Here is a 21,838-nt window from a genome sequence, read left to right on the forward strand (position 1 = left end):
GCGGGTGGATCACGAGATCGAGAGATCGAGACCATCCTGGTCAACATGGTGAAACCCCGTCTCTACTAAAAATACAAAAAACTAGCTGGGCGTGGTGGCGCGTGCCTGTAATCCCAGCTACTCAGGAGGCTGAGGCAGGAGAATTGCCTGAGCCCAGGAGGCGGAGGTTGCGGTGAGCCGAGATCGCGCCATTGCACTCCAGCCTGGGTAACAAGAGTGAAACTCCGTCTCAAAAAAAAAAAAAAATGCTAGGATTATAGATGTGAGCCACTGCCTCCAGTCATTATCTGGCTTTTTAATCATTACTGTGGTTCTTTCCCAAACTTCTTCCAAAACATGTGTTGAAATATAAGAGTTTTAGAGGTGGAGGGGAAATCAGGGTATAACTACTGCTTAACCTGATTAAAAACAAAACAAAAACAAAAACCCTGATATCCTAAGTGTTCGTACATTCTGCACCAAGATTTACAACTGCTTTAGTCCCAAAAGTCTCTAACAAAGCAAGAAATATCTTGAGTAGTAGCGCTCAATGAGGGGCCTTTTGTCTCCCAGGGAACACGTGGCAATGTGTGAAGACGTTTTTAATCATTGAATTTGGTGGGGGCGGTGGGAGGGGGGCTACTGGTGCATAGTGGAAAGCAGCCAGGATGCTCCTAAGTATCCTACAAGGCACAGCACAACCCCTCACAACACAGTCATCCTGTTCAAAATGTCAACAGCACCAAGGGTTGAGAAATCCTGACTTAGGGCACCACAGTACAGGAAAATTTAAAGAACAAATATAGGCAAAGGGAAAAGGGAGAGAAAACCCTGAGTGAAGAATAGTAAAGGAGAGAAAGATTAAAAAGTAAGAACTAAAAAAGATAAACAAGCCAGGTGTGGTGGTGTGAGCATACAGTCCCAGTGACATGGGAGGCTGAGCCAGGAGTTCAAGGCTATAGTGTGGTATGATCATGCCTGTGAACAGCCACTGTACTACAGCCTGGGTCACACAGATAGGCTCCATCTCTCTAAAAAAAAAAAAAAAAAAAGAAGAAGAAGAAGAAGAAGAAATAAGAAGCAGGAGTACCATCAACTGTTACTTCGAGTGTAACAAAATGGTATTTCCTACTCCGAGGTGTTATTTTTAAGATGATACCAATGTCATCTTATCCACCTTCAACCTTGTAACTACACCCTTTCATTATTCACTAGTGATTGTCTTGGGTCTATGGTAACCTACCAGAATACTAGATCTTTCTCTGCAGTGCTTCACAATCCATCTGTTTTTAATAATTCATTCATTTATATAACAAATACTAACTGAGCACCTATTATATGCCAGGCTCTAACAATATAACAGTGTTAGGCAATAGCAGCCAGAGTGGAACTTATACTGGTGACAGGGGCAGGATGGGGGAGGTGGGAGGCAGGAGATGGACCTCATGATGCATCTAGTTTACTTTGCCTAAGTGAATGATGGGGGAGGTGGGAGGCAGGAGATGGACCTCATGATGCATCTAGTTTACTTTGCCTAAGTAAATGTCTCCACGAGTATTTCTACAGATAGAGGTTAATCTACTGGTATCTTCTCCAATTTTCCCAAGTCATTCTGAAATCCAAACAATGCTTACATTGAACATCACTGTCATTCTTGTCCTGGTGGATGCCAAGTGAATATGTAATAAGCATACTTTCTAGCCCACTACCCATGGGCCAGTTTTTTTTCAAGCGGAACCAAGCCTTTCAGCTTCTCAAAAAAGTACAATAGTGTGTGGAAACTGACATAGTCCCTACCGCCACTAAGAGAGCCTTCTAGGCCAGGCATGGTAGCTCACACCTGTAATCCCAGCAATTTGGGAGACCAAGGTGGGTGGATCACATGAGGTCAGCCATTCAAGACCAGCCTGGCCAATATGGTGAAACCCCATCTCTACTAAAAATGCAAAACTTAGCTGGGTGTCATGGCACATACTTGTAATCCCAACTACTTGGGAGGCTAAGGCAGGAGAATCACTTGAACCCAGGGGGCAGATGTTGCAGTGAGCCAAGACCATGCTACTACACTCCAGCCTGGGAAACAGAGCGAGACTGTCTCAAAGAAAAAAAGAGGGAAGGAAGGAAGGAAGGAAGGAGGCAGGGAGGGAGGGAGGGATGGAAGGAAGGAAGGAAGGAAGGAAGGAAGGAAGGAAGGAAGGAAGGAAGCCGTCTAGAGAATTACAGATACACTTATGAGGTTATGAGGGGAACACTGACATTAACTGGGATATTTATAATTCAAAACAAATCACCCCAAAAGGTAGCTCACAATAAACTTCCAACTCAGAAAATATTAAGATCCAGTAGAAGACTGGTCTGGGAGCACTGCCACCTACTCCTCTCTTCACTCTCCTATACTCAGGGAGGTCCTGACTAAAGAAGCACCAGGCCTCCATCTGCTCTGGTGTGCAGGCATTGCGCTGGGCTTGGGATCACTAATTTTATGCGGTGAGGAAGAACTCTGATCCACCCAGAGAATACTCAAAACTCAATCTCCTTCCAGGAATTTAAGCATTGAAGTGTTAGTTTTGCACACGCTACCTTCCCTGAGATGTATATATAGTGGATGATGAAACCATAGAGTCTTGGTCTTTAATGAGATCAGCAATAAGGCACAGGAAACTGAGCACAGAAGGAAAGGGTATGGGTCAGAAGGACACAGAAAGAAAATGATACTCTTCCTTTTGATGGAAAATTAGTGAATAGAGTTCTTCCCAAGGAGGACCCCTGACAGCTGTACCAGGGATTTAGCATGTCTGCCTTGAGGCGCTCACTAGGGACTGAGCAGGAAGGCAGAGGAAAGAGAAATCCAGAGGGACTGGGGTGGGGCTGGGACAAGAATGTATTTAAAGGGGGGTTTTAGGAAAGGTAGAGAAAGAAGAGGCAAGAGAGAGAATAATATTTCCCAAATTTCATGAGCACAGTAGGACAGAAGATGAAGGGAAAAGAAGAAAAGGTGGAGGCCTCTAAGAATTCACACCCTGTGCCCTCAGTTACAAACACAGTCTAGTTGCTAACAATATGAAATTCCAAAATGACTTGTAATGTAGGAAAATAAAATAAACATCCTGCACACTTACCCAATCCGGGTAAACAGCTTCCCATGGGCATGGAGAAAACTGAGGATGAACCTTTTGTTCAGCTGCATGGGAAAAAGGGAGAGGAGAAAACAATTAAACTTTCCCCAGTTTCCTGTTACTGAACAGAGTCCCCAGTGACACAATAACCTGGCCAGGGTCTAAGGGGTGGGCACTAGGGATGGGAACCAAATGGACATGCCCAAACTCTCACAGATCCAGGGCACATGCCCAACAGCTGCCGCTCAGCTGAGCCAAGATGACAGTAGGCTCAGTGAGCAGACAGCACCCTCTGCCGGCAGTGGCACCTGTGTGCAGGTGATGAGGCGGAGAATCTGAACAAGCAGGATGTCAAGAAAGATGCCCACAGCTCTCTGAGGATGCAGGAGCCACTCCGACCCCATAAAGATGGAAATGAAACTCTTACAGGAACAAGGATAATAGTGAAGTCCTTGGTTTGATTTATTTTTCTACCTACCTAGCTAAAAAAAATAGGACTCTTCTTTGATAACCAACAGCAAGGTAACCTATGCTAACTAGCTCATCAAATTGTACTTCACCAGCTTTAAACACTAGAATTCATGTTTTAGGTCAGGAGCTGAAAACTCAAGTGTCTACAAGGGCTGGGCATGAAGTATGCTGACTGAGACAGTAGTAACCTATGACTATTCCACTCCAGTTTTAGCCAAATACTCTATGTGGGCCCAAGCTGGAAACTGCAATCTGTTTTGTGTTTTTCAGACAGAATCTCACTGTCGCCCAGGCTGGAGTGCAGGGCCACAATTTCAGCTCACTACAACCTCCACCTCCAAGTTCAAGCAATTCTCATGCCTCAGCCATCCAAGTAGGTAGGATTACAGGGATGTGCCCCCACAACCCTAATTCTTGTATTTTTAGAAGAGATGGGGTTTTGCCATGTTAGCCAGGCTGGTCTCCAACTCCTGGCCTCAAGTGATCTGCCTGCTTGGCCTCCCAAAGTGCTGGGATCACAGGTGTGAGCCACTGCCCCTGGCCTGTTTTGTCTTTTTGAGACAGGGTCTCACTCTGTCACCCAGGCTGGAGTGCAGTGGTGTGATCACAGCTCACTGCAACCTTGACTTCCTGGGTTCAAGCAATCCCCCTGCCTCAGCCTCCTGAGTAGCGGAGACTACAGGTATGTGTTACCACACTCAGCTAACTATTAACTTTTTGTAGAGTTCTCACTATGTTACCCAGACTGGTCTCAAAATCCTGGGTTTAAGCAATCCTCCCAGCTCAGCCTCCCAAAGTGCTGGCTGGGATCACATGTGTGAGTCATCGCACTTGGCCAAATCTGGGTTTTTATGTAAAATCCTCTGGCTTTTACATGTTGGCTACTAATGAAAATAATTTAAGCATTAAAGAAGCCAAACACACACATTTGCCAGCCACATCTGGCTTATGAGCCACCAATTTACAATCATGGTTCAAGGTTCTAGAAAATCTTCCATCGAAACCAAAAGATTTCTCAGCAAAACAAGGGAGGGAAAAAATTTTCAAATCAAACCCAAAGAAAGCAGAGACAATCTAAAAAATATACTTCCTTGTCATCTTCCCTGGTCTCCTAGAAGCAATATATTCAGGACTCTGTAGCCAGCCAGGAAGAGAAGTCAAGAATCCTGATCCTAGGATGCCAGTGGTTTGGGCAAGGTACAGTCCAGCATCCCTGGGCAGTCTGGCCCAAAAGGACAAATTCCCTGTTTAATCTCCTTGAAAAAAAGAACACCAACCAAGCTATAGCTCTTCCATCAATTTCATATGGAAGCCAGGTATGGGAAAATGGGTACATTCTCACTTTACCAATGATCAACATCAAACTCCGCACAGAATGTTCACTCTGTTTTTGCTTTAAATGAGTTGCACTTAATCGGTAATACTAGATTAACACTAAGTTATAGATAAAAAGCTCAGAATATTTCATTGAAGATAACCTGTTTATACCGCAAGGTGAGTCAGGGCCAGGGACACTGGGTTTCATCAAAAGAAAGGAAGACGCCGAGTGCAGTGGCTCACACCTGTAATCCCAGCACTTTGGGAGGCTGAGGCAGGTGGATCACTTGAGGTCAGGAGTTCTCGACCAACCTGACCAACATGGTGAAACCCCGTCTCTACTAAAAATACCCAAAAATTAGCTGGGCGTGGTGGTAGTCACCTGTAATCTCAGCTTCTTGGGAAGTTGAGGCTGGATAATTGCTCGAACACAGCAGAGGTTGCAGCGAGCCAAGATCGCACCATTGCACTCCAGCCTGGGCAACAAAGAGTGAAACTCTGTCTCAAAAATAAAACGAAACAAAACAAAAACCCAAAATGGAAGAGTGAGGAACAGCTGCAAAATAAATTGCCACTAGCTATACCAACGTAAGTGGCAAAACCTGGCTAGAATGCAGATCTCTAGATCTACTGGTAGAGGAAGATAGTGAGAAGCAGGAACCTTCCCATGAAAGACCTGTGTTTCACTTCTATCTCTGCCATTCACCTGTGGTGGGATCTTAGGCAATGGATCTAAATGTCTGACCTGCAAACACTCGATTGTTAACACTGTCTCCTAATGAAGGATGAAACAAGTGAAATGGTAACAACTGGAGAATTTGGGAGAATATGTGGGAGTTTTTTGTGTTACTTCTTGAAACTTTTCTACAGAAAGGATGTTATACAAAATAAAAAAATGTATTAGGAATATACATTTTCTGTTTCTATTTTAACTTGGTTATCCCTCTTCCTATAGTTGTTAATCATAAACTGGTTAACTCATTCATAATTAGAAGGAATCCTTTATTTATTTATTTATTTATTTATTTATTTTTTGAGACGGAGTTTCGCTCGTTACCCAGGCTGGAGTGCAATGGCGCGATCTCGGCTCACTGCAACCTCCGCCTCCTGGGTTCAGGCAATTCTCCTGCCTCAGCTTCCTGAGTAGCTCGGATTACAGGCACGTGCCACCATGCCCAGCTAATTTTTTTGTATTTTTAGTAGAGACAGGGTTTCACCATGTTGACCAGGATGGTCTCGATCTCTCGACCTCGTGATCCACCCACCTCGGCCTCCCAAAGTGCTGGGATTACAGGCTTGAGCCATCACGCCCGGCCAGGAATCCTTTATTAAACTGGTTATATTTAAAGGGTACTTGTACGGCCAGGTACAAGTGGCTCACGCCTGCGAGGTGCGTGCATCACCTGTGGTCAGGAGTTCGAGACCAGCCTGGCCAACATGGTGAAATCCCATCTCTACTAAAAATACAAAAATTAGCCAGACGTGGTGGTGGGTGCCTGTGATTCAGCTACTAGGGAGGCTGAGGCAGGAGAATTTCTTGAACCTGGCAGGCAGAGGTTGCAGTGAGCCACAATCGCTCCACTGTACTCCAGCCTGGGCAATGGAGTGAAACTCTCTCTCTCAAAAAAAAAAAGGAAAAAAAAGATATTAACCCACTTCATTAGAGCCTAAATACCATCCCCCAAGCCGACTCAGAAATTTAAGCAACTTTACACTAGTAAATGACAGAATTAGAACCTGAACCCAGCTCTTCAGATTCCAGTGTTCTTTCTCTTATCCTATGCCTGTCTCAGGAAAAGAACTGGTTAGCTGATTCAATGAAGGGCTAATGAGGGAACTGAAGAGCAACTAAAAACCCATTCAAGTTTTCCTTCCTGATTACATAGGAAGCTCACACTGTTTGAACCACAATACCTCCTGGACAAAATGAGACCCCCAAGAGATCTGGAACATCTGTGCTTCTACCTATACTTCACAAAGATCCTTTCTTAGGGTAGAAGATGAAGCCCACCGAATTACCTGAATCCATACTTGCCACTACCATATTTTAACTGCAAAAAGCAGATTTCAATGCATTACTTTTCAACTAGTGGAAGTGAAGAAAATCTTAGATAACTTTTTCAAACTATACACACATGCTCCTTAACCTTAGTTAATGAGAACCACTGCTTTATTTTTAGCCTGAACATCACTGCTAAACATACTTTCTCTTTGTTGTCATCAATTAACACTTCCATTAGGAAAGGAGCGAGAAATGCAGATACATCAGAAGATATGCAACATGAGGGAGCAGATTTGTTGCATATTGATCAAATCAGACCTAAACAACATTTACGAGACAAAATATCAAGTCAACTAGCACTAAGACAGAACCTCTGGAAAACTTTTTTTTTTGAGACGGAGTTTCACTCTTGTTACCCAGGTTGGAGTGCAATGGCGCAGTCTCCGCTCACCGCAACCTCCGCCTCCTGGGTTCAGGCAATTCTCCTGCCTCCTGAGTAGCTGGGATTACAGGCACGCACCACCACGCCCAGCTAATTTCTTGTATTTTTTTTTTTTAGTAGAGATGGGGTTTCACCATGTTGACCAGGATGGTCTCGATCTCTTGACCTCGTGACCCACCTGCCTCGGCCTCCCAAAGTGCTGGGATTACAGGCTTGAGCCACCACGCCCAGCCCGAGAACTCTTAACTGACACCAAATCGACAGTCAGAAAAGCCTCAGTGTGGGCTTCCTTCCTCCTTTCTCTCTAACACATCACCATGGACTGGTTCCATTTCTACAACTTTTAAATTTTTTTTTTTTTTTTTTGAGACGGAGTTTCGCTTGTTACTCAGGCTGGAGTGCCATGGCGCGATCTCGGCTCACTGCAACCTCCGTCTCCTGGGTTCAGGCAATTCTCCTGCCTCAGCCTCCCGAGTAGCTGGGATTACAGGCACGTGCCACCATGCCCAGCTAATGTTTTGTATTTTTAGTAGAGATGGGGTTTCACCATGTTGACCAGGATGGTCTCGATCTCTTGACCTTGTGATCCACCCGCCTCGGCCTCCCAAAGTGCTGGGATTACAGGCTTGAGCCACCACGCCCAGCCCAACTTTTAAATTTTTATTACTTATTTTAGAGACGGTGTCTTGCTCTGTCACCCAGCCTGGAATGCAGTGGCAATAGGACGGCTCACTGCAGCCTCTTGACTCCTGGGCTCAAGCAATCCTCTTGCCTTAGCCTCCCCACAGTGCTAGGATTACAGGCGCATACCAATGCTCAGGGTTAATCTATTGTTTTTTGTAGAGATGGGCTTCTCACTTTGTTGCCCAGGCTGGTCTCAAACTCCTGGCTTTAAGCAACCCTCCAGCCCTGGCCTCCCCAAATACTCAGATTACAGGTGTGAGCCACCTTGCCTGGCAGATTTTTTTATTTTTATTTTATTTATTTATTTATTTTTATTTATTTTTTTTTTTTCAGAGGGAGTTTCACTTTTGTTACCCAGGCTGGAGTGCAATGGCGTGATCTTGGCTCACCGCAACCTCCGCCTCCTGGGTTCAGGCAATTCTCCTACCTCAGCCTCTTGAGTAGCTGGGATTAAAGGCACGCACCACCATGCCCAGCTAATTTTTTGTATTTTTAGTAGAGACGGGGTTTCACCATGTTGACCGGGATGGTCTCGATCTGTTGACCTCGCGATCCACCCGCCTTGGCCTCCCAAAGTGCTGGGATTACAGGCTTGAGCCACCGCGCCTGGCCAATTTTTTAAATTTTTAATAATACACCTAAATGGTTCTCGCTCAGGTGGAAAATAAATGTTGCTTCTCTAATTGTGAGACTACCTGCATCTCGATCTTCCTTACATATGTACCTACTGCTCACTGAAACAAAAATGCTTCTTGGGTGTATCCCTGAGAGGCAGTGCTGGAAGTATTAAAGGTCTTCTGGCTCCTTACTTCAAGTCCAAAATCAGTTCACTGAGGGCTCCTGAGCTTAACCCAGAGACACTAATGGTAGGAGATGGATGGGTAGGTCTCTGGACACAATAAAGTCTGTACTGTCACTAACTGTGGGATTATAAGTTAAATGTTTTAGATTATTCCTGGACTGTAAAATGGAATTTCTACCACTGACGTTACCTAACTCCGAACTAAAAGGATGAAATGAAATAGACCGGGCGCGGTGGCTCAAGCCTGTAATCCCAGCACTTTGGGAGGCCGAGGCGGGTGGATCACGAGGTCGAGAGATCGAGACCAACCATAGTCAACATGGTGAAACCCCGTCTCTACTAAAAATACAAAAGATTAGCTGGGCATAGTGGCGTGTGCCTGTAATCCCAGCTACTCAGGAGGCTGAGGCAGGAGAATTGCCTGAACCCAGGAGGCGGAGGTTGCGGTGAGCCGAGATCGCGCCATTGCACTCCAGCCTGGGTAACAAGAGCAAAACTCCGTCTCAAAAAAAAAAAAAAAAAAAAAAAAAAAAGCAAAACTTTGTTGCATTTTTAAGAAGGGATCTATCCTCTTAGATATGAGACAACATAGGTGGAGACTAAATTTCATGAGTACCTGTTAGTAAAACAGCCAGGACTTCACAGCATTCAATCAAAGCTCACTTATCCGTCTCCCTCAAGCACTGAGATCACAAGGCAGGGGAGGATGTGGGCCCACTGGTAAGGCTGTTCATACGTCATCCTCATCCCTGTGTTCCTATGCTAAGCACAAGAGCAAACCATGAAGACGGAGTTTCTAACGCCAAGGAGCTTACAGTCCAAGAATAAAGATAAATAACATATCAACTTGCCAATTTCCCATTTATGCTCCCATACCTAAGCAAGGCCTATGAAGGTGCCAGGAGGCACTGTTTCTCTTACTGCCATTTTCCCTGTCACAGAGACAGGAAAAGTCTCTGGGGAAGTGGGGACCTAAGGAAATGAGAATTTAAAAAAAAAAAAAAAAAAATGAGGGGTACCTGTTACACAAAATGTGGAAACCTATCAGTAATGCAATAATCATTCAGTAGAGACAGAAGTAAGAAAAAGTAAGAAGAAGAAGGAAGAAGGAAGAAAGAAGGAGGAGGAGGAGGAGGAGGAGAAGAAGGAAGAAGCAGCAGAAGCAGAAGCAGAAGTAGTAGTAGTAGTAGCAGTAGTAGTAGCAGTAGTAGTAGTAGTAGTAATAGTAGTAGTAGTAGTAGTAGCAGTAGCAGTAGCAGTAGCAGTAGCAGTAGCAGTAGTAGTAGTAGTATGGGCAAACCTAATAGCATGACTCAAATGCTTTGCAGGAAGATAGAGTATAATCAAAATCAATCCATAAGTCCCTTACTTGGACCAAAGAGTCACACAGAGGCTGCGGAACAATCGGGATGACAGCCGCTCTTCACCCTTGACTTCCTCCACTCCACAACTGTTTAGGGCTGGATGAAAGCTCAGTTAGCTACAATTAAACACACATTCCTATAGAGATGTCCCACGGAAGATAGCTAGGTCTGAGACACGTGAATTTAAATGTAAAATGTGCCTTTTAAAATGACCTCTTCCAATCAATGCACCCCTTGCAACGATGGTGCTCAACTTTGCACTGCAGTTTAGTGCTGCCGCCTATATTAAAGCAATTCGCTATCTTCCTTCTCTCTCCCAGTGAAAGCCAGCAGACTGAGGGAAACTGGGCAAAATCGGCAGTCAGCTCCAGAAAACACAGCCAGCCAGCAGAGGGACAGCTGAGCTCAGAGTACCTGGTTGGCTCTCAGATAGGAAACTAGCACCAGGTATAAAGAAAAGAAGGAGCCAAGAATATGTGAATATTTTGTATTTACTGCTCATGTGTTTACTGAGGGGAAAGGAATATGACAGAATGGTAAGAACAAAGACCACTATCTTAAGAGTCGAAGACCTGGGTTCAAATTTTGGTTATGCCATTTATTTGCTGTTAATTATCAGCAAGTCACATAAACTTTCTAGGGCTGTTTCTTCAACAATTAAATGAGTGAGATCAGAACTGGTAATTCCATAACTGTGAGTATGTATGTATCATCTGACCAGCTTTTGTAAAAAATACAGATTCCCCATTCCTACAGAATCAGAATCCTCAGGAACGAGGGAGGGGGACTTTGAATCAACATTTTTAAAGGTCTCCAGGTCATTGTGAAAAACAGCCAGATTTGGGAACCATTGGGCTATATCAGACGCTGGCAAATTATGCCCATGGGTCAAATGTAGCCTGCCACCTGTTTTTATATACCCCACGAGCTAAGAATGTTTTTTACATTTTTTTAGTGGCTGAAAAAAATCAAAGAATATTTCATGACATGAAAATTATATGAAACATAAATTTCAGTTTCCATAAATAAAGTTACGTTGAAACATGGTCACAATCATTTGTTTATGTGTTGTCAATGGCTGCTTTCCCCTACAAAGGCAGAGCTGAGTAGCTGCAGCAGAAGGCACATGTCCCACAAAGCCTAAAATATTTACTATCTGAATCAGGCATCCCCAAACTACGGCCTGCGGGCCGCATGCGTCCCCCTGAGGCCATTTATCCGGCCCCCCCGCCACACTTCAGGAAGGGGCACCTCTTTCATTGGTGGTCAGTGAGAGGAGCACAGTATGTGGTGGCCTTCCAACGGTCTGAGGGACAGTGAACTGGCCCCCTGTGTAAAAAGTCTGGGGACGCCTGATCTGAATCGTTACAGAAAAAAAAAATGTCTGCTGATCCCTGGGCTAATCTACAACACTGGTGTCTCAAAAGATGCTTCTTCACGCACAGCACTTAAGAGCTACCACACACATGTACTGGAAACAGTTATGATTCTCATGGGCTAAGAGGTGAAGATGGGTAGTGATGAAGAGTATAATTTAAAAGAACCCCTACGCCCCGCAGAATATTCCGATATCCATCCATCTTTCATCATCACAGGAGAAGCACCAATTTTCAGTATTTCTTCCAATGCTAAGAGCCCACAAATCTAAGTAAATACAACTTTTCTTGCCAGCTTCTGTGTAAGCACTATCCCATTCTATCACAGCACAAGTGACAACAAATGCCAAAGACTACTGCTCTTGCAGCTGCTGAACTCACACACTCCAAAGGCTACAGAGAAATATAACTGGGGCTCTCCAGGTTTCCACCTTAGAAGCCACTTAACTGGGGCTAAGTGACAGGGTAGAAACAGAACACACCCAAGCCCAATAGAGACTTCAGTTAGACCAGAGGGCTCCTGGACATTTCCCAAAACATCGCTATCAAAGGAAAGTGCCAGATTAAGATTTATGAATCCCAATGCTGTGGTGTGACGATCTGTAACAACCAACTCAAACTTGCTGCCAGCTTAGCATCTCAGGTACACAGAAAAAGAGAGAGAAAGTTCAGCCAAAGGGCAACACTGTTGCTCTGACTGGGTTAGTTTCTGAATGACTCTCCTTTCTGACTCATGTCTCTCATACCGCTCTCATACTCATCTCTCATACCTCATGGGAACTCTCATGCCCATCCACCCAAATAGTAGGGGAGCTAGGACATGCTGTGTCTGCACTCCACAAGTGAGAGAAAAGAGGAAATGGCTGAAGCTCCCACTATGTCATCAGGTGGACAACCGGATAACAATTTTCCAAGGGCACATACACAAGCTCAAACCTGTCTTTTGTTGTTGTTGAGACAGAGTCTTGCTCTGTGGTCCAGGCTGGAGTGCGCTGGCACAATCCGACCTCCACCTCCTGGGTTCAAGTAAGTCTCGTGCCTCAGCCTCCCAAGTAGCTGGGACTACAGGCCCAGGCCACCACAACCGGCTAATTTTTGTATATTTAGTAAAGATAGGATTTTGCCATGTTGGCCAGGTTGGTCTTGAACTTCTGGCCTCAAGAGATCGACCCACCTCCGGCTCCCAAAGTGCTAGGATTAGAGATGTGAGCCACTGCACCCAGCTGTCAAACCCATCTTATAAATGAACAGGTTGACAAAGTGTAAGAGGGATGGTGAAGATTTTCTCACACATGGACCCACACATTTACTCATTCGATAAAAACCTACTGGGCAAGTGTTATTTACAAAGCACGGTGCACAAGCTGTGAGCAAGGCAGAGATAATCCTTGCTCTGTGAGTAACACAGACAATTATGAAGTGCCATGACTGGGAAAGGCGAGGATGCTGTGGAAATACCCAGAAGCAGCATTCAAGCTATCTTCTCAGAGGAAAAGACCTTTGAGTTGAAAAGTGGGGGCTGAGGAAACACAGGGAGTCATGTCCTGATGTGTCTTAAGCAAAGGGAACAACATGTATGATATTCTCAAAAGTGGTATATTGTAGACTAGCATGGCTAGATGATCGATTCTGTAGGAGAAAGGCTGGAGAAGTGGGCAGGGCATGTTGGACAAGTCCTTGTTAAAGAATGTGATCTTCAGGCCGGGTGCAGAGGCTCACACTTGTAATCCCAGCACTTTGGGAGGCTGAGGTGGGCGGATCACGAGGTCAAGAGATGAGACCATTCTGGCCAACACGGTGAAACTCCGTGTCTACTAAAAATACAAAAATTAGCTGGGCGTGCTGGCAGGTGCCTGTAGTCCCAGCTACTCGGAAGGCTGAGGCAGGGGAATCGCTTGAACCTGGGAGGCGGAGGCTGCAATGAGCAGAGATAGCGCCACTGCATTCCAGCCTGGGCGACTCGGTCTCAAAAAAACCAAAACAAAACAAACAAAAAAAAACGTGATCTTCATTAAAGCCATCGAAGGGTTTTAAGCAGGGAAGTGACATGAGCAAACCTGTATTTTTAAAGGTTGTTCTGTCTGTTTAGAAAACTTATGGTCGCCGGGCGCGGTGGCTCAAGCCTGTAATCCCAGCACTTTGGGAGGCCGAGGCGGGTGGATCACAAGGTCGAGAGATCGAGACCATCCTGGTCAACATGGTGAAACCCCGTCTCTACTAAAAATACAAAAAATTAGCTGGGCATGGTGGTGCGTGCCTGTAATCCCAGCTACTCAGGAGGCTGGGGCAGGAGAATTGCTTGAACCCAGGAGGCGGAGGTTGCGGTGAGCCGAGATCGCGCCATTGCACTCCAGCCTGGGTAACAAGAGCGAAACTCCGTCTCAAAAAAAAAAAAAAAAAAAAAAAAAGAAAACTTATGGTCGAGGAGTGAGGGACTGGGTGGAGTCAAGTGTATGGAGGTGAGGAGACCAGGTAAAAGGCTGTTGCTGCAATCATCTGATGGCAACGGAAACAAAGAGCGAGAAGACCTGAAGGAGACTGTCATTTCACACTTGGACAAGTCTCAGTAGTTCTGGTTCCAAGTAACTTACAGACTAGCAGTGGTGCAGAACCAAGCATGAGTATTTTTAAAAGACTAAAGGCCAAACACAGTGGCTCACGTGTGTAATCCCAGCACTTACTTTGGGAGGCCCAGGTGGGTGGACTACTTGTGCTCAAGAGTTTCAGGCCAGCCTGGGCCAACATGGTGAAACCTCGTCTCTACCCCGCCAAAAAAAAAATTAGCCAGGCACAGTGGCGCACACCTGTAGTTTTAGCTACTCGGGATGCTTAGTGGGAGCCCAGGAAGCAGAGGTTGCAGTGAGCTGCGATCATGCCACTGCACTCCAGCCTGGGAAACAGACCGAGACTTTATTTAAAAAAAAAATAGATACAGCCAGCACTCTGAGGGGGCCGAGGCAGGCAGATCACAAGATCAGGAGTTCAAGACCAGCCTGGCCAACGTAGTGAAACTCTCATCTCTATCAAAAATACAAAAATTAGCTGGGCGTGGTAGCATGCGCCTGTAATCCCAGCTACTCAGGAGGCTGCGGCAGGAGAATTGCTTGAACCTGGGAGGCGCGTTGCAGTGAGCCAAGATTGTACCACTGCACTCCAGTCTGGGATACAGTGACAGTCTGTCTCAAAAAAACAGATAGATCGGCTGGGCGCAGTGGCGCAAGCCTGTAATCCCAGCACTTTGGTAGGCCGAGGCGGGTGGATCACAAGGTCGAGAGATCGAGACCAACCTGGTCAACATGGTGAAACCCCGTCTCTACTAAAAATACAAAAAATTAGCTGGGCATGGTGGCGCGTGCCTATAATCCCAGATACTCAGGAGGCTGAGGCAGGAGAATTGCCTGAACCCAGGAGGCGGAGGTTGCGGTGACCCAAGATCGTGCCATTGCACACTCCAGCCTGGGTAACAAGAGCAAAACTCCGTCTCAAAAAAACAAACAAACAAACAAACAAAAAAAAACCAGATAGATCGAACGATAGATAGATAGATAGATTTCATAGTGATTAAATAGGTTATCCAGGTAATAAACACAAAAAAAAACTCATAAGAAAAATAGATTAATGTTGTAGGGAAATAGCATACACATCACTATCTGTGAGAATTTAAATCCATTTCTTTTTGGAGAGTCACGTGACAAAATCCAAAGATATGTATGTATGTATGTATGTATACATGTATGCATGTATTTATTTTGAGATGAAGTCTCGCTCTGTCGCCCAGGCTGGAGTGCAGTCATGCGATCTCAGCTCACCGCAACCTACACCTTCTGGGTTCAAGGCATTCCTGTGCCTCAGCCTTCTGAGTAGCTGGAATTACCTGCTAGCATACCCAGCCAATTTTTGTTTCTTTTCTTTTTCTTTTCTTTTTTTTAAGCAGAGACAGGGTTTCACCATTGTGGCTGGGCTGCTTTCGAACTCCTTACCTCAGGTGATTCCCCCTGCCTCAGCCTTCCAAAGTGCTGGGATTACAAGGGTGAGCCACTGCACTGAGCTCCCAAACAAAGGTATTTAAAGGAGAAGAGATTTCTGTCAGGATTTAAGGTTCTGATCCTGAGTAGTAGCAATTCTATTTGCTACACTGCAGCCCAAGTGAGTGGGCAAAAGGAGACCACACTTAATATCCAAATGAAAGCCAAAAAGTCCTTACGATGACCTACAAAAGCCCTACATAATCTCACTCCACTACCTCCTCCTGTTCCTTGAATGTGATGAGCATGATTTCTTTTCTAGGCCAGTGGTTCCCAAACTTTATAGTACACTGAAATTTCCCGGCCGGGCACAATGGCTCATCTCATGCCTATAATCCCAGCACTTTGGGAGGCCGAGGTAGGTGGATTATGAGGTCAAGAGATTGAGACCAGCCTGACAAAACATGGCAAAACCCCGTCTCTACTAAAAATACAAAAATTAGCTGGGCATGGTGGCACACCCTTGTAGTCCCAGCTACTCAGGAGGCTGAGGCTGGAGAACTGCTTGAACCCAGGATGTGGAGGTTGCAGTTAGCCAAGATGGCACCACTGTACTCCAGCCTGGTGACAGAGAGAGACTCTGTCTCAAAGAGGAAAAAAATAAATTTTCTAGAAATCTTTAAAAAACACTGATGCCTAGCTTTCATACCAAAATATTATGTAATTGGATTGGGGGAGAGTCTGAGCACCACAAATTTTTAAAACTCCCTAAGTGGCTATACTGTGCAGTAAAGTATGAGTACTACTGCTCTGCTTTACCCCGCTTTTATAGACAGCACTTATCACCACTTATCCCCAGATTATATACACACACCTGGTCATCCCTTGATATGTATGAGGGATTAGGTGTAGCAACCCGCAGATACCAAAATCCACAGATGCTCAAGTCCCTTACATAAAAAGAGTTTGCATACAACATACACACATCCTCCTGTATACTTTAAGTCATGACTAGATTGCTTACAATATCTAATGCAATGTAAATACCATCTATGTAGGTGTCATGCTGTGTTTTTCTATTGTCATATTGTTATGTTTTACTGTTTTTTCTTCAGTCCATGGTTGGTTGACTCCAGATGTAAAACCTATGAACAGGAAGGGCTGATTGTTCATCAGAACAAGGACTTTGTGCATCTTTTTCACCACAGTATATCCACAGTGGGTCAAGCAGGTGACTGACACAATCTTAGTGAGTAAATAACCTTTCTGGTCTGATCTCTGGAGGCTCCTCCTTCTGCCTTCACCCTAGCTGATCAATCTACACTTCAGTAACAAAGACACTGGTGGAGCCCTAAATTCCCCATGTTCTCTACGTTGCTGTGCTCTCTCCCTGCCTAGAATCCCTTCTTACGCACTCCTTTCTTTATCTAATAAAGTCCCCTTTTCCTCACTTAAACCTCCACATCCAACCCTCGACCTCCAGGCTGAGCCTGACATCTTACCCTTTACGCTCAGAGAATATTTCATATACCACTGTTATACTGGGTATCACAGTACATCTTCATTAGATACATCCATGCCTGTCTTTAGATTATTCTGTTCAACGGAACTTTCCAAGATGATGGAAATGTTCCTTGTTGGCAGTGACCATAACAGTAGCCACTAGCTTCATATGACTAACAAGCACCTGATGGAAGGCTAGTGTGCCTAAGGAGCTTAATTTTTTTTTTTTATTTTATTTCCATTAATTTAACTAGCCACATATAGTTAGTGGCCACCATACTGGTCGGCACAGCTCTAGACTGTGATCTTTTTTAGTGAATAATTCATTTTTACATCCCAAGACACAGGAGTGGCCCATAGGTGACAAATGAGAGGATGGAGAGATGAACAAAGATCAGAAGATTAAAACACACATGCAATTTCTGGCTTGCCACAGGTCAGGAGCAAAAGAAACAGACTGAAGCTCAAACAGGTCTCAGCCAATGGCAGCAAAGAACTGAAAGAACACAGCACTATATCATTCGGCTCAGCTATATAACCCACACAGAACCCAGTACTATACCATTCTGCCCAACCCACACAGAACCAGCACTGTACCATTCTGCCCAGCTATATAACCCACACAGAATCCAGTACTGTACCATTCTACCCAGCTATATAACCCACACAGAACCCAGTACTATACCATTCTGCCCAACCCACACAGAACCAGCACTGTACCACTCTGCCCAGCTATATAACCCACACAGAATCCAGTACTGTACCATTCTACCCAGCTACATAACCCACACAGAACCCAGTACTGTACCATTCTACCCAGATATACAACCCACACAGAACCAGCACTGTACCATTCTGCCCAGCTATATAACCCGCACAGAACCCAGTACTGTACCATTCTACCCAGATATACAACTCGCACAGAACCCAGCACTGTACCATTCTGCCCAGACACACGACCCGCACGGGACCCAGCACTGTACCATTCTGCCCAGACACACGACCCGCACGGGACCCAGCACTGTACCATTCTGCCCAGACACACGACCCGCACGGGACCCAGCACTGTACCATTCTGCCCAGACACACGACCCGCACGGGACCCAGCACTGTACCATTCTGCCCAGACACACGACCCGCACGGGACCCAGCACTGTACCATTCTGCCCAGACACACGACCCGCACGGGACCCAGCACTGTACCATTCTGCCCAGACACACGACCCGCACGGGACCCAGCACTGTACCATTCTGCCCAGACACACGACCCGCACGGGACCCAGCACTGTACCATTCTGCCCAGACACACGACCCGCACGGGACCCAGCACTGTACCATTCTGCCCAGCTATCTAACCCACACAGAATGCAGTATAACCTAACACTTGATTTTAACTATTGGACTGAACCTTTTACAAACTTGAGGGCAATCCCCCCAGCTAAGGACAGATTTCATTTACAGAATCAGCTCTGCACTTTAAGAGTTGAAAGTACCTCAAGCTACTCTGACACAATTCAGACATAAAGGGCTTATTTTTCCAGCTGAACAAAAAAGTGTCATACTCAACCACGATAATAATAATGCTGTGTGTGGTGGCTCATGCCTGTAATTCCAGCACTTTGAGAGGCCAAGGCAGGTGAATCACAAGGTCAAGAGATCAAGACCATCCTGGCCAATATAGTGAAAACTCGTCTCTACTCATATTACAAAAAAAAAAAAATTAGCTGGGTGGCACAGCTACCCAGTTGCGTACCTGTAGTCCCAGCTACTCAGGAGGCTGAGGGAGGAGAATCACTTGAACCTGGGAGGTGGAGGTTGCAGTGAACCGAGATCACACCACTGTACTCCAGCCTGGGGACAGAGCGAGACATTGTCTCAAAAATAAATAAATAAATAAATAAAATAAAAATGGTCAAAACTTCTATAGCATCTTCTATGCATAGCACACTATTCTAAGCATGTTGTGTCGTTAACCTCACAACAATTCTGTGAGGATAAGTACCACTATTATTTCCTTGTAACAGAAAACAGAACAGAGGTTAAGTGACTTGCCCAGAGTCTGAGCTCTTTATTTTTCACCTTTTAAAAAAGGCAACCTTGGCTGAGCACAGTGACTCGCACTTGTAATCCCAGCACTTTGAAAGCTGAGGTGGGTGGATCAACTGAGGTCAGGAGTTTGAGACCAGCCTGGCCAACAGAGTGAAGCCCCACCTCTATTAAAAATACAAAAAAAAATTAGCTGAGTATTGTGGCACATGCCTGTAATCCTAGCTACTGGGGAAACTGAGGTAGGAGAATTGCTTGAACCTGGGAAATGGAGGCTGCAGTGAGCCGAGAAATGCCACTGTACTCCAACCTGGGTGACAGAGCTCTGTCTTAAAAAAAATTAAAAAAAAAAAAAAAAAAAAAAGGCTGGGCGCAGTGGCTGATGCCTGTAATCCTAGCCCTTTGGGAGGCCAAGGCAGGTGGATCATCTGAGGTCAGGTGTTCAAGACCAGTTTGGCCAACATGGTGAAACCCTGTCTCCACTAAAAATACAAAAATTAGCCGGGTGCTGTGGTGGGCTCCTGTAATCCCAGCTACTCCGGAGGCTGAGGCAGGAGAATTGTTTGAACCTGGGAGGTGGAGGTTGTAGTGAGCTGAGATCACACCTGGGTGACAGAACTAGACTCCATCTTAAAAAAGAAAAAAAAAAAAAAAAAAAGGAACCTCACTTGAGCCTAGGAATTATAAGACCAGCCTGGGCAATATAGGGAGACCTTGTTTCTACAGAAAAATAATTAGCTGGGCATGGTAGTGAACACCTGTGGTCCCAGCTACTCCAAGGGCTAAGGTGGAAGGACCGCTTGAGCCCAGGAGGTGAAGGGTGAAGTGAGCTGTGATCATACCACTGCACTTCAGCCTCAGTAACAGAGCAAGACCCTGACTCAAAAAAAAAAAAAGAAGCCATACACAGAGGCTCACACTTTGGGAGGCTGAGGCAGGTGGATCACCTGAGGTCAGGAGATCGAGACCAGTCTGGCCAACACAGTGAACTCCATTTCTACTAAAAATACAAAAATCAGCCAGGCGTGGTGGCATGCACCTGTAATCCCAGCTACTCAAGAGGATTAAGTGGGAGAATTGCTTGAACCCCGGAAGCGGAAGTTGCAGTGAGCTGAGATCACGCCATTGCACTCCAGCCTGGGCGACAGAGTGAGATTCCATCTCAAAAAAAAAAAAAAAAAGTTGGGCACGGTGGCTCAAGCCTGTAATCCCAGCACTTTGGGAAGCCAAGGCGGGTGGATCACGAGGTCAAGAAATCAAGACCATCCTGGTCAACATGGTGAAACCCCGTCTCTACTAAAAAAAAAAAAAAATACAAAAATACAAAAAATTAGCTGGGCATGGTGGTGTGTGCCTGTAATCCCAGCTACTCAGGAGGCTGAGGCAGGAGAACTGCTTGAACCCAGGAGGCGGAGGTTGTGGTGAGCTGAGATTGCGCCATTGCACTCCAGCCCGGGTAACAAGAGCAAAAACTCCGTCTCAAGAAAAAAAAAAAAGGAGGGGGGGGCACGCTTTTCAGCAGAACCAAGACAGACACTGAGGATGTTTATATAAAGACCAAAAGCAAAAGCAACCCCAAACAAAAATCCACCAATGGTTTCAGCTGTCTTTCACTGCGAGACTACCAGGCCAAACCAACTGAGAAGCCTTGGAGATTATGGGAAGTATATACTTACAGTCCAAATAATACCAGGCGAGTTGGTAGAAGCATATGGTGACAATATGCACCCTCAAATAATGTCAGCAAGAAGAGATAAAAGATAAAATTGTAAAACTGAACAAGTTTATGTTTCATGGCAATAAAACAACAGCAGCCTGATTAATAAGGAAAGAGCCCTTCAATGACAGGCACAGTAGTTCATGCCTGTAAGAGGAACACTTGCCCCAGGAGTCTGACCAGCCTCGGCAACATAGTGAGACCTTATCTCTACAAAAAACAAAATTAGCAAGCCGAGCGCGGTAGCTCAAGCCTATAATCCCAGCACTTTGGGAGGCCAAGGCGGGTGGATCACGAGGTCAGGAGATCGAGACCGTCCTGGTCAACATGGTGAAACCCCGTCTCTATTAAAAATACAAAAAATTAGCAGGGCGTGGTGGCGTGTGCCTGTAATCCCAGCTACTCAGGAGGCTGAGGCAGGAGAATTGCCCGAACCTGGGAGGCAGAGGTTGCGATGAGCGGAGATCACGCCATTGCACTCCAGCCTGGGTAACAAGAGCGAAACTCCGTCTCAAAAAAAAAAAAAAAAAAAAAAAAAAAAATTAGCCAGGGGTATCGTAGCACATGCCTCTAGTACCAGTTACTCAGGAGGCTGAGGTGGGACAACCACCTGAGCCTAGGAGGTGGACACTGCAGTGAGCCAAGATCATGCCACTGCACTCCTGCCTGGGTGACAGAGTGAGACCCTTGTCTCACTTAAAAAAAAAAAAAAAAAAAAAAAAAAAAAAAAAAAAGCCAGGCGTGCTGGCTCACACCTGTAATTCTAGCACTTTGGGAGGCTGAGGTAGGTGGACAACCTGAGGTCAGGAGTTCAAGACCAGAATGGCCATCATGGTGAAGCCCATCTTTAAAAAAAAAAAAAAAGTTCAAGGAATATACGTGCGTTCACACACTAATGAAGGGACCATGCACAGTCCAGAAAAAATATCTGAAAATATAACCTCTCTCTACCTACCTAACACAATACAGGAAAACCCCTGAATCTCTCAGGAAAGGGAGGAGCATGAACCAATCTAAGAACCCAAAGGAGAACGAAGCTTCAGTTTAAGATAGA

General features: G+C 45.4%; 1 protein-coding gene across 3 annotated transcripts in view; it reads right to left on the reverse strand.

The window, feature by feature from the left end:
• SMG6 (SMG6 nonsense mediated mRNA decay factor) overlaps positions 1-21,838 on the reverse strand; it is a 255,604-nt gene that overhangs the window by 183,653 nt on the left and 50,113 nt on the right. For all 3 annotated transcript variants that reach the window (XM_003933086.4, XM_010343667.3, XM_010343666.3), the window contains exon 9: positions 3,099-3,160. In XM_003933086.4, the coding sequence (XP_003933135.3) occupies positions 3,099-3,160 (62 nt within the window). The remainder of the gene's footprint in view (positions 1-3,098; positions 3,161-21,838) is intronic.

The sequence above is a fragment of the Saimiri boliviensis genome, chromosome 17 (genome assembly GCF_048565385.1).
Source record: "Saimiri boliviensis isolate mSaiBol1 chromosome 17, mSaiBol1.pri, whole genome shotgun sequence".
NCBI lineage: Eukaryota > Metazoa > Chordata > Mammalia > Primates > Cebidae > Saimiri > Saimiri boliviensis.